The following is a 13,824-nucleotide window of genomic DNA, read 5'->3' on the forward strand; positions in this document are numbered from 1 at the left end:
TTTTTTTTTTTAAATTTTTATTTATCCATGATAGTCACAGAGAGAGAGAGGCAGAGACACAGGCAGAGGGAGAAGCAGGCTCCACGCACCGGGAGCCCGACGCGGGACCCGATCCCGGGTCTCCAGGATCGCGCCCCGGGCCAAAGGCAGGCGCCAAACCGCTGCGCCACCCAGGGATCCCAACTCTTTGGAACTCTTGATTCCTGTTGCTATCAACACATTGACCTCCAGTATGTGCTGATTCTCCTTTCTTTCTTTTTCTTTTTTTTAAAAATTATTTATTTATTTATTCATGAGAGACCCACAGAGAGAGAGGCAGAGACACAGGCAGAGGGAGAAGCAGGCTCCATCCAGGGAGCCCGATGTGGGACTTGATCCCAGGACCCCGGGATCACAACCTGAGCCAAAGGCAGATCCTCAACCGCTGAGCCACCCAGGTGTCCCTGATTCTCCTTTCTTACCAGCTCTAGCACAAACAAAACAAAAGCTAATTCATTTATTCATTTATTCAACACATAGTTGTGGAGCTCATAATTGCCAAGTACCTGGGTAGATGCTGGGATTTGAAGGATTGAGTCAAGTTACATAAAGTGCTTAGAACAGTGTCAGATATAAAGCGAGCACTAAATATGTGAACTCTTCGTATTCTCAAACTCATCCCCTTTTGATTACAACAAGGTTTTCCATTAAAAAAAAGGTGTGTCTCCAAAGGTAGCGAAAGGTGAGATATTTTGCTGTAGTTGCTTAAGACTCAAATGATGTGTCCTGCTTCCTACTGGATGTGCTGCCTTGTCTTTCTCCTTTGAACAGATTGACTCCGTGTTGCTTTAAGAAAAGTCCGTTACAACAAAGGAATAAAATACACAGATATAGTGTTTTTAAAAACATTTTTTAATGAAGAAATAATTCCATTCCAAAATATAGACACACAATTAAATAGTTTAATCACTTCAAAATATAACATGTCCCCGGAGGTTCCAACACACACACACACACACACACACACACACAAAACAATACTTAACAGCAATACAAAAAACCCCATACAATAGTAGTTTTGTTACAATACCAATGAAGATTGTGAAATCTTTAGTGTCTCTGAATTGGTTATTTCAAATGGTGTCAAATGACAGTAGTCATAATTAGAAATGTCTTACAGTTAATTAGCCTCAAGATGTAACATTTCTGATTTTTTTTTCTCTTTTTGGTTCAAAAGTAAAAATGCCCTTTCTTCTGAGGACACAGTGGAGTTCTTGTTTGTGGCTCCTTGCGTGGATTCAAACCAAGGTGATTGCAGCAACCAAAGGTTGCCGTATTTACAAGGTCTATCTAGAGTTAACAGCCAAGAACTAATAAGGGTGGACAAAGATGATAAAAATAAAAGCAGACATCAGTGCTAAATTATGATGCAACAGTTTGGCTCATGCATATAAGAAAATACATAGTATATCACAACAAAGGCCACACTCTTATGCAATTCAGTTCACATTACTACTTACAAATGAACCTTCCCTGCCTTATAGAGATCACTCAAGAATCCATTTTTCACAATCTCCAGTACATCTCCCTCTGACCAACCTAACTTACCCTGACTTGCGTCCTGACCAACCACAACTGATTCCTGAATCTAATACAGTAGATTTTGCCCTCTTCCCTCCCTCCCACTCTTCCTCCCTCCATCTACATGGCGCTGTGGGGGAAGTTGGTTATATTAGACCAGTGCTCATTAATAGGCCATCATCTCTGATGAACCTGGATGTGCAATTCATTGTGGAACAAGAAAGAAACCACCCCCGCAAGATAGAATTGTATCTCATGGACAGGACAGGTGAAACCCACTGGGTTGCACTTAGAACAGGCCCCAGAAGTAAATTTGGAGAGCCAACGAAAGAAACACACCCCAAACCACAAAACCCCAAAACAATACACGCCATTTTGTCTCGGTTACAGGACAGGGGTGCTTGAGTCTGGTCTCAGTGCTGACGTGGAGCTAAGAGAAAGAAAAGGTGGCTGGTTAGTCAGGGACTGGTCACTGGCGGCAGTTTCTAGAGTCCTTGCAATGGCTTTGTACGATGCTATTGACCACCATGCCATGAAGTTGGCAATGACAGCTACAACAAGGGGGAAGGTTATCAGCAAAACTATTCAAACCTTAGACAAGCGTTTTGATGTAGAAACACAAAGTGACAACAGATGTCAGCTCAGTCCAGTAGGTGGCTGAACACCACTTGCAGGATCAGAGTTCTGAGTTCAAGAACTACCTGGCTATGAGTTAGAGCTGACAGCAATGTAGGTAGCTGAGATGTAGTGGTTTTAAGTACTGAGTATGAGGCACGAGGGGCCACCCACTTCATCTAGAGAGGTATGGTTTCACAGAGGATGGGCAGTGGAAAGGAGATGAACATTAAGATAAAATCAACAAAACTCCTAGTAAAATCCATCTGTGCAAAGAAATTTGAGAACTGTGCAGTTGTGCCACTTTGGTGTCAGCCTGTCCTCAGGGACATCTGTCAGGCTGCTTCTCTGGGGAAGTATGATGAAGCACATCAACGGAGAGAATGGGCTTCTTACTATCCAGCGGAGGGCTTTACTATCCCCAAGGCAAACAATTTTGTTCCAAAGGGCAGCCAAGGACATTGGTTTCTGACCAAATGCAGAGACATGAACAACTTAGAACCTTCCAGAGAGGGATCTGGAAGGTGTCAGGATGTCTTCTCAGTTGGGCACACACCAACTACCAAACACATGGCTGGAAGAAGTTCTTTGCCAGCCCTGGAAGCAAAATCGAATTGCTGAAGCATGAGTTTGACTCAGAACCTTTCTTGCTTATTCTGAATATGGCCTTTTTAGAGATTTTACTATGCAACTTTATTCTAAAGCAATGGCTCTCAACCTTCAGCAGGCACCAGGAATACCTGGAGGGCTTATTAAAGCACAGGTGGCTGGGACTCGGCAGGCCTGGGATGGGGTTTAAGAATTTGCATTTCTAAACAAATTCCCAAGTGATGCTGATGCTGCCGGTCCAGGGCACATTTTGAGAGCCACTGTTCTAGACGTTCTCTACTTTCTTTTAAAGGAGACAGGAATTCCAGAGAAGCTGCCATTTAAGTAAAACATATTCAATATGTTGCAGGATTTTTATTTCATCAAATCCTGAAACAAGTAGATTATGTTTTCATTTCCCCAGAATCCCTAAGGGAAGTTTTTAACGCTTCCTGACAAGGGCCATTATAAAGGACCATCAACAGAGGCTTTCATTCTTCCTTCTTCGACAGTGCTTTTGCAACATCAGCTTTTCACTGAGTGCAAAATCCCGACTCCATTTAGAAGAGCCTGTTTCCTCTCACATGACCACAGAAGGCTGCATGCAGAACACCAGGTAGCCAGCTAAGGCAATAAACATTCAGAAATAAAAGGAGAGTGAGCATTTGCAAGCGCACTTTAAGCCTGTACATTTAAAGCTGAAGGCCTCCAGACAACCTGATAGGGGAACTTGTGGATGAGCGGTGTGGTTAGACATGCTCCCTAAAGCTAAAACGAGAGGAACGAGCCCATGGAAGAGCAGAGATAACTTGAGTCCGTTTGGGGATCTTATGGCACCTGTGGTTTATAAACAGCTTTAGCAACAAGTATTTCAAAACATAGTTCACAGTTTTTAAGAAGATCTGTGCTGACTTTAAAAACTAGATTCTATATAATTTGAATGTTGCCTTTTGTTTTGAATATGATATCTATTTGGAAAAAATATTTACACTAAACTCTATGGCTGATTTGTTAGAGTATCTTGAAAGAAAACAACCCCAAGTTGGAAAGAAGCCCCAAAGACTGGATTATCCTGGTGTGATTGGTTCAAGTCACTGCTCATAGAGACTTAAAGACAAATGCAGACAGTTCAGGCCAAGGACCCTTCTTGGCCTCTAGGCCCTGAGTCTGTACACTCAGGTACCAAGTTCTTCGGGGTTAGTGAACTCATGTAGGGCTCTGCAAGTGGTTGTTTTTTTCCAATTGCTGTGGAAAAAAATGTACAGTGTATAATAAACTGTTTCGCTAAAATCTCAAAGAATTCAGAAATCAAACTTCTAGCTATAAACAGTATTGTCATTGTAAACTGAACAGGTTCCATATCATGTGCAAAGGTTTAAAATGCTTGTTAATACTGCCATCATGAGTAACAGCAGCGTGGGTTTTCAGCCTGTGGGTTTTCTTTCTTTCTTTCTTTCTTTCTTTCTTTCTTTCTTTCTTTCTTTCTTTCTTTCTTTCTTTCTTTCCTTTCCTTCTTTCTTCTTTCTTTTTCTTTTCTTTCTTTCTCTCATGACTGTAGTTGGTTTTTGTTTCTAATCAGGGATGAGCCATGTTACAGAAGATGTAAGTTAGCTTTGAACAGAAATCAGAAGTCTTTTTTTTTTTTCCTTCTCAAAACACACACCTATGAACTACAAATCTTAGAATGAAAAGTTAGCTGCACTATAGTCGGCAGAGCGTCTCTAGGGGTAGGGGTGTGTCAGGAGCTGCTGCATGTGGCGGCTCCTCTCTGCGCTGAAGCTGCTGCCAGGCGGTGTCTTCTTCTCTGCGTGGGTGGGTGCGGGGCTCTCCTTCATCACCAGCTTTCGTGTTCCCTTCATCATCTGTCTGACTATAGCTTGCCTGGGAATAAGGAACGTGTCATTTTGTTTTAAAGATGAAAACTATTCTCTAAATTAGGGTTTTGAGAATAGGATTTTGAGAATAAGGATCATCCCCGTCCCCCCAACACGCACATATTCACTCTCTCTCCTCCCTTCCTCCGACCATTGAGAACAGGTGTCCTGGGACACCATGTGCTATTGCTCCTTTGGAAAGGGAGGATGGGAATCCTCTGTGTTGAGTCTCTTGCTTAATGGGTACTTGAGGCATCTGAAGGCTTAAAGCATACAAAACAGAAATATTTGTGCTGTCCTCAACTGACAAGCAAATGAGACCACTAACCTCCCACTGAGATGCCATAATTAGAAAAAAAAAAAATTCACTTTTGATTGTCCAAGCCTCCAGTTTCTGAAGTTAGGATGTGGCTGGCCAAGGAGAGTGGTGTCCCATGTGGTGAGAGGGATGGAAAAAAAACAAATTCAAGATTTGAGTCTGCCAAAATGGAATTTTGGTGGATTCTTGAATTTAGTGTTAAATATTACATACACTATATTTCTTCCAAAGAGGCTAGTTGAAAGGCAAGGTTTTCCTCTATTCGCTCCTGAACTGGTGAGTGCATACTTATCTTTAAATAGTTCTTTTTGAGCAGAGGAAGGGTCTTCTATTTCTCTGGGGTCCCACCATCTGTCCCTTACTCATGTAGGGCTCTGCTCTGGTGGACACCTAATTGACTTGCAGGGTTGAAGTTGGCTTCTGGACCCTTGGATAAGAGATCAGAGCTCTGGGGCAATTTCTGGTCCTGCCACAGGATCAGAAAGCCCAAACAAATCGATCTCAGTAGCACAAACTGTTCCAAGATTTCAGATGAGAAGCCACTGGCTTCTAGATTGACCCATAAAGTTTTAAATACATTTTGCCTGAGTGGCTGATCCAGTGACAGGCTCTTGTTTAGATTTTGAGAATTAGGATCCTCCCCTAATTCTTGTTTAGAGTCCTGTGGAATGTCAGCTTGATAGGTACATGATGTAGTAAATGGCAGAGGCCACAATGGTTTCAGTTTTCCACTGTCAAACTGACAACAAAAGATTAAAACAGTGGCCTACGAACTTTTAGAGTACTGAAATCTTTGGCTTTTAGGTAGAAGAACCAAATGTCACTTCTTATGTGAGTTTATGTCAAGGACATTTCGTTAGTTTGTTTAAAAAATATTTTTCTAAGAACTAGTGACTGATGTTTAAATAATATGCAGAATAGAAATGATCCCATTGCTGGCACTAAGAGAAAAAAAATGCTCTTAAAGGCTTGCTTCTTTCGGACTAGATTTGTTATAACAGGAGTCGATGTTTTCAGAAACAGCTCCTGGGAATTTTTTTCACCGTGGTCATAATAAATGCACGTGGTGTGGCATTCTCAAATCCAAGGGACAGAGACTACAATGTAGTCAGTTAGGTCCTTCTTTTCACACCAAAAAGGCCTCATTGCTCATAAAGTATATTTCCTAACAGCAGTTATGCCATGATATCTACCTGCTTCATACTAACCTGAGGACGGAGGTCAGTAATGCATGAGCTAGGATATATTCTGTGCAAGTTGATTTGTCATTTTATATATATATATGTATATATATATGTATATGTGTGTGTGATATATATATATATATATATATATATATATATATATATACTTTTTTCAATTTAACAGCCAGAGTTGACTTTCCTACCAGCTGTACTATAGACTTATGGGATTCCATAAGTGTGGTTGTGGTTGGGAAAGACTGTATCACCAAAGTAGATACAAGTCCTTGGGTCCCTACAGCCAGAGACGGTGAGAGGGGTATTTACTCTGAACTGTAATGTGGGGCAGCTAAATGGCCATTAGCTGGAGCCAGAGAAACCATCTAGACTTATGAGACAGTGTAGCAAAAGGTGTATAAAGTCACTGCACATAGCTGAGTTTATAAAAATACAGAGCAAGGGCAGCTTGGGTGGCTCAGCAGTGTAGCGCTGCCTTTGGCCCAGGGTGTGATCCTGGGAACCCGGGATCGAGTCCCATGTCAAGCTCCCTGCATGGAGTCTGCTTCTCCCTCTGCCTGTGTCTCTGCCTCTCTCTCTCTGTGTCTCTCATGAATAAGTAAATAAAATCTTAAAAAAAAAAATACAGAGCTAGTTGTGAGTCCCAGGAGGGTCCCATACACTTACATAATAACTATAGCAGCTCCCCCAGATTGAATCACTTGTAAAGCATAGTGCCAGGCATGTATGTGTGTGCTCATATTAAAGTATGGTGTGTCTGCCACCACGTTAAGCTCCTTATAAACTACCTCCCAGTGAGGACAACTCCACTGTGAAACATGTTGTGTGGAGGCAACAGAGGTTTATAGAGATTTAATAATTTGTCAGGGTTATTTACGCTGCCATGGTTTGGTAGAACCCCTGTTTGAAATCAGGCCTGTCAGAGTCCAGGGTCTAAGCTTCAGACCCCTCCACTCAAGTGGTCCTGCCGGTCAGGTGCTAGTCTCTCTACATTAAACACATTACTGAGGCTTCTCCATGTATGTAGGTAGGTCCCCGGGAGCGGGGAATCACATGCCACATAAATGATATTTTAAATAAATTAAGCTGTATCTTGTTGAATTCCACAAAAATATAAGGCTGCAGAAGTTTTCCTCTCTGTTTTGCTTCTTTTGTTTTCTTTAATAATATGCGGTTTGGCCTTCACTTTTGATCTCTGGGTCCTGAATACAGCACAACTCTGAGGCTGGCCCATCTCTGGATGTGCTGAACATGCCTGGACTTTTCCTTCTCAAGCGACAGAGAGGCTGCCAACTCAGGTGCTCTTAGGGACTGGTGATGAGGCGTCATCGCCCCAGAGGATTTCTGGGGGGCATCTCTGGTGTTATAGAAGTTTCTGTGCCAATTTTCCTAATTAATAGAGTAAAAAGTCAATTCCCAAGGTGGTCTCCCAAATCTCCACTGGATTATAATGAAATGCTTCCATAGGCCGGATGATTCTTTGATATCAGCAGGGAAGGAGGATATTTTATCACATAGAACATAGAAACACCTAAGAGAGAGTGATTGTGAATTTAGGTTACTGGTTATCAGAATTCAGTGTACAGTGGCCACGTTTCCTCCTAAATAAGATAGTACTTACTTGAAAGGAGAGTGATAAAAGGATATTGTATTCAACCTTGCAAGCTGACCTGTGGGTGACAAAGGACACAAACAAGAAAGGTGACATGTCAAGTCTGTGATGCAGTCAAGCTGGTGAATTATTTGGATGGAAGCCATGCAGAAAGACACACAGAGAGAGAGTCCACTGAATGAAAACAGCATTCTGATCCATCAAGCAACCATATGCTCACAGAGTAGTCACGAAAAGCCACTTCAATGTTCTCTAGGGCATATGTCTTGAGTGGGGACACACAGGCCTACTATGGTCTCCTACACTTTTTCTTTGCCTTTCCCTTGAAGTCACTGGGCATGGAAAGGAAAGGAGGGAAAGAGCTTAAGATTAACCAGAGCTGGCAAAAGCTCCAAGTACATCTTAAGCTATTGACAGAATTTCCCCTCATTCATTACTCATATAAGGTTAAATTCCCAATTCATTGAAATAAACAAAAATCTAATATTTTACACATAATGGCTGTCTCTCTTTAAAAAAAAATCTAGAATTTCAGTCACTGTTGTCACCAAAATCCAGAAACTTATATGGGCTCAAAGAGGGAGGCCTAAGAGGCGCCACTAAGAGCATGAACCAGAACATTGATTATTTAACCACATCCCTCTCTCTCTACACAGCAGAGCCAAATGAAATACGTGTAGGAATGCCATCCTGAGTTCCCAGAGATACCCTCACAGCTTCATCCAGGCTAATTTCCTTCCGTTGCTGGGCCCCAGAAATGGCAAAATAAGAGCATTCTCCATGGGTCTATTTCCAGCAACTTTGGTGTTGAAGCATGGTCTTACGTACATAGTCACTGATTTTTTTCTTTCGTTCTTTTTTTTTTTTTTTTTGGCAGGGGTGGGGTGGGGGAGGTATTGACTAGGCCTACATTTTAGTTGCTTCTGAAATATGGTTGTTAAACTGAAAAGGCTAATGGAACATTCCAAAGAGGCAAAACTTTTGTTTTATATTGTCAGGGTGGAGTTGGTAGGCTTCAGTTTCTTTCCTACTACATTCTTCTTGGGAAAATATTTCAAAACAATCCACAAACATATGAGAAGCAGAGGTAATGTATTCTCTCTGCTTCTCTTTCCTTCACTAAGAAAGGGCCGCCGCTCATCTACGAGTGTGGAAGAAGCTTATCTGGCCATTGGACAGAAAGCCTGGCATGAAGAAATATCCCATAGGGTCTGGGGGGCAGTAGGTCTCAACCAAGCAAACATCCCTGAACTTCCAGGACCTCAAGAAAATACCTGTGAATTACAGGGAAGAGAAACATACAAGCAAGACAATCACTGCAGAACAATCTTCATGGGGAAAATGTATCCCTTTTAGGATGACTTACTAATTACACTTATCCCCGGTTGTGAGCGTGAAGTTCAGTGAATTCTCGGATGGATTAGTAATATACTCCAATATATATGAAAATCTGTCCATCCATACCCTGTTGAACACAGAGCCTCCAGTTCTTGCCACATTTCTTGGTGAGATTTGATCCCCTCCTACTTATTTATTTTGACATGAGGTGGGCCATGAGGGAGGCTGAGGACAAATGATTCAAGGGAGGAGATATATTTATACTTACTATTCAGTTTTCTTGGGCCCTGTTCTCTGTATCCTTTTTTTTTTTTTTTAATCTATGAGAAAAAGCATCTTTCCCAATGATCTTGGAGCAGTATGGATTGCTAGTCACTGTATTTCCACTAAAGTGACAAGATCTTTTTCACTTTCCAGATCAGAAATTTCTAAGAATTCATGGTGAGCGGTATAGCTCTAAGAAGTATTTACAATTTTTACTGTCTAGAATGTGTGGAGTAAGGAATGTAATCAGAATACTCTGGAGAGGGAGGGTGGAAGAAAGGAGAAGGTATGGATTTTCTGGGTAATGTAAAAGACCCAGCTACCAGGGGGCTGGGGGCCAGGGGCCAGGCCAGGTGCCCATACCTGGTAGGCTTCATCCTGCAGCTTCTGTTTCAGGTACTCTTCCATCTTGAGCTCGTTCTCCAGCTGCTGGACCGAGTCATTTTCATAGTTCTCATCCTCTGGCCGCACATAGGGGTCCCCATCTTCTGTGACCCTGGGAATAGACCACAAATGGTGTTTGGGAGCAAATCTTGAAAGTAGGAGTGGAATTCATGTGTTAGCTATAGTTTTGAGGCCCATTTACTGAGTCCTCTAATTTGCTTCTTTGCTTCAATTCACTTCAACTCAACATCTTCTGTTACCTAACAGAAAATTAAAAAAAAAACAACAAACAATTTTGGAGGTTTGGAGATATAATCAAGGTATTCTCATGCAATCTTTCTATAGCAGGCTGATGACCATTGGTCATCTATGTTTTCCTCTGGCTTATGGGAATGAGTTGCCTTTAAAGTGTTTATCAGGCTTAAAAGAGGCAGCCTTATCTTTTGAAAGGATATAGTTTTCCCAATATGTGTTTTTTTTTTTTTTTAATAGAATCCAAGAACACTTTCTATAAGGAAAGTGAGCCCTCTAGTGAAATAACGATTAAGGACGCTTGTTCATAATTTAACCCCCTTTGTGTTTTGCACATATGTAGGCACATGCACCCATGCACTTTATTTTTTTTATTTTTATTTTTCCCATGCACTTTATTTTTACAGTAGAATAAATCTTAGAATATCAGCTCATCAGTGTCAGGAAAGTAATACTTGAACCCATAGCTCTTGATCTTAAAAATTTATACTAGCTGTGAATCTAAGAAATCCCCTAAGTTGTTCAATTCTATCATTACACAAATGGCTAAGAATGATCTCCTTCACTAATGTGTGACTCTATTTGCATCTATCCATCCCAGTTTATAAAAACCCTTCCTGAGACTAAACATAAATTTACTACCTAAGTCATACGACTAAAATATTATCAGGGTAAAACTCAGTACATGTTTAGATAGTACAGATATTAAAATATCTCCTAAAGTGAAGAGAGTGGTCAAGTAGAAATTTCTGGGTTGGAACTTAATGCCATTGTTCATGTTTATTTATATCTGTACGACATGTTCTCATTATTTTTAGAGGTTTGGGGCCAGCCTAAATAGGTCTGTGAGGCCGTTGTGAACTTTCCCTCCCCAATTCCCCAGCCTGTGCTGGTGGCTGGTACTGCCATCAGCATACCAGGGACAGTGGAGTGGGGGGTAGATTTAGATACACTCTTGGATTTTTGGATTAGAACGAGAACATTTTAGGTAACCACATGTTAATGCCTCATTATAAAAAGTCAAACAGGTATTTTCCAGACTAAACTGATGACAATTCACCATTTTGAATAACTAACAAATCAAATAATTCTAAATTATAGAGGAAAGGACAAGAAAGCAAACTAAAGTTAAAAGCAGCAGCCTACTGCTATTTAAAATTATGTTAGAACTGTTTTGTTTTGATCTCTCAGCCTGCCTTTTCACTACTCGCTTTCCGACCACATCTATTTATAGTTCCCTATTATTACTAGTCTACTCACTACTTGGATGGAGATCCAAAACACCAGAAAAGTTTCTTCTTTGGGTCCTGAAAATGGCCAGTTTATTTTTGTAGACTAGTCTGCAGCATTTTTTTTTACATTAAGCACCATCACCTTCCTAGTTTTTAATGCTCAGTGAACCCCTCAGCAACCCTCTGGTGAGCCTCTCTGGCCATGTTTCTTTTTTTTTTTTCTGGCCATGTTTCTAACAGCTGCCTGAGCCCCTGCTCTCTTGAAGGCTCCCCTGCTGCGCTCAGGCAAGTCCAGCCTGGTTCCTCTTGCTTTGTTTCTCAGCTTTGGTTTCCTAGGCCTGTCCACGTGGGGTGTGAGCTGATCCAGGGACACAGGAAGTCTGGAGGGGACGTCACTGATTCTGCTGCTGTCAAGCTACAGAAGCCTAATTGGATGAAATCTCTTGCAAAATGCCTCTCAAAGGTCAGATTTATACAAATGCAATGAGTCAACCAGATTGGGTTTCTTTATAATGAGGTTTTAGACATTTACTTATTTCAATTCCAGCTGCTTATATAATGTTGTTTATACCCATTCTGAATAGAGGCCTCTCTAATATCACCTGGTCCTCTAAGGGCAAATACAGCACATTTAGAAGATGGAGTGACTTCTCTCTGAACGGGTCTGTGAGTCCTGGGAAGGCAGAGAGTGATTTTTTAATACTATTTTGTACACAGCTAGCACCATGCCTTGGGTGAGCCAGGCTCTCAACAGGCACTGGTTGGTTTTGGTTACTGCTATTCTGGATATAGCAGATATGGGGGGGGGGGGGGAACGTCACCTCTCACTATGTAGCACCCTCCTACCTCTTCTGGCAAATAAGGAAACTATATGACCCCTTTCCAAAATAAAAAAATGAAGCAACCATGTTTTTTATTTTCCTGTATTTCCTATGGAGTGTTCTGTTACTGAGAAATGTCCTTGCACAGAAGATACTCACCCATCGCTGCGCATGGTGCTGGGGGTAGCACCACTGTGGAGGTACCCAGGTTTCCGGGCGTGGATTTGTGCTAGAAAAGCCTTTTCAGAGGTTGGCGATGGGACCAGATCCTCAAACTGAGTCCGTGCAAATTCAGAATCCACGTTGCTCTCTGTTTCACTCCCCACCTCTATTAAGTATGATTGAAGAAATGAAGAACTACTTAGATTTTTTTTATGACTGGCAAATAAAGGGCTGGGCTTAACATAAGTCAACCTGTGCTGTATAAAATATTAACTAGTTATTGGACATAAGTCAGGTGAATTTATTATTATTTTTTTTCCCAAAATGACATTTGATACTGACATGAATTTCTAGAAGATCATTGGGTATACAGTATTGTCTTTTTTTTAATCTCAATCATATCATGAGGAATTTTTGCGTCTTGACTGACTTAATTTCTTAACACTTCTGTTTCAACCCTCTCTACAAAAGCCTTCACTAGGACTGCCCTTACTTTTGTTTAATATTACTTTAATTTAGGAAATACAAGCCTAAAATATTACATTCACTTAATATCTCAAAGTATTGTGAATATAAATGAATAGTACTTGAAGCTTCCACAATAAGAGTAACATTTTAGTCATCATGCACTTGGGCATGCCACTAATCGTGATGTATTAATACTGCCATTTTTATCCTGTTTGGTAATCTTAATCTAGTTTAGCAGCAACAATTTTCATTACTTTAATTCTTATTATAGAGGCTTTAAGAAACTTAAATCCAGGATTTTTTTCTAATATTGGTTTTATTTATTTATTTCTATTCTATTTATTTCTAATATTGGCTTTATTTATTTTAATATTTATTGTATATTTGAGATATACATTGTTATAATCTCAAACTTTGTAACCAGAGTCATGTCAGACAAGTATCTTGCAAGGTAGGCTGAAGGAACAGATGAGATGTACCAGTAAGATAATTATTTGCAGATTCATGCTGTTAAAATTTTAAAGACTCTGTGTAGTATTATCAGAATAAAGAGTCTGTCTCAATGTCATGCTCTTTATTTTCTGGGCAGATCTTTCTTTGGACATATTGCAAAGGTAAATTGCAATTTAGCTTCATTCAAATAGCAATGAATTTCAAATGAACAGAGTTTAAATGAATAAATAAAACATTTACCTTATAAAATAACTTTAGTATCATGTCACTTTGGATCACAGTATTACAAGTTACAAAGACTAGATATTATAAAACCAGAATCACAGGTCAATTTTAGTGTTTTTATTTCCCCCTGCATTTTTCAAACTTTCTACATTGGCTCATGTATTAATATTCTTCTCATCAGCAAAATATAAACAGTACTAAAAAATCTGAATGTACCAAAAAAATCTTCATCTTTAAAATATCTTTTTCTTTCTTTTTTAAAAAATATTTTATTTATTTATTTGATAGAGAGCACACAAGCAGGGGGAGTGGCAGAGGGAGAAGCAGGCTCCCTGCTGAGCAAGGAGCCCCTGTGGGACTTGATCCCAGGACCCCGAGATCATGACCTGAACTGAGGTCAGATGCTTAACTGGCTGAGCCACCCAGGTGCCTTAAAATATCTTTTTCTATTTGACAGT

At 40.5% G+C, this 13,824-nt stretch overlaps 1 protein-coding gene across 21 annotated transcripts in view; it reads right to left on the bottom strand.

Moving 5' to 3' along the window:
• Window positions 1-882: 882 nt before the first annotated feature.
• The window catches only part of DTNA (dystrobrevin alpha), a 354,043-nt gene continuing 341,101 nt past the window's right edge, over window positions 883-13,824 (bottom strand). For 11 of the 21 annotated variants that reach the window (XM_055323947.1, XM_055323949.1, XM_055323948.1 and 8 more), the window contains 3 exons: window positions 12,218-12,386; window positions 9,733-9,865; window positions 883-1,990 (listed from right to left, as the gene is read on the bottom strand). In XM_055323947.1, the coding sequence (XP_055179922.1) occupies window positions 1,850-1,990; window positions 9,733-9,865; window positions 12,218-12,386 (443 nt within the window). In that variant the 3' untranslated portion in view covers window positions 883-1,849. Of the gene's footprint in view, window positions 4,645-6,824; window positions 7,687-7,776; window positions 7,826-9,732; window positions 9,866-12,217; window positions 12,387-13,824 lie in introns of those variants that run through there. The other 10 variants (XM_055323968.1, XM_055323967.1, XM_055323965.1 and 7 more) reach the window with 4 other exon arrangements.

This window comes from Nyctereutes procyonoides, unplaced genomic scaffold (genome assembly GCF_905146905.1).
Source record: "Nyctereutes procyonoides isolate TBG_1078 unplaced genomic scaffold, NYPRO_anot_genome, whole genome shotgun sequence".
NCBI lineage: Eukaryota > Metazoa > Chordata > Mammalia > Carnivora > Canidae > Nyctereutes > Nyctereutes procyonoides.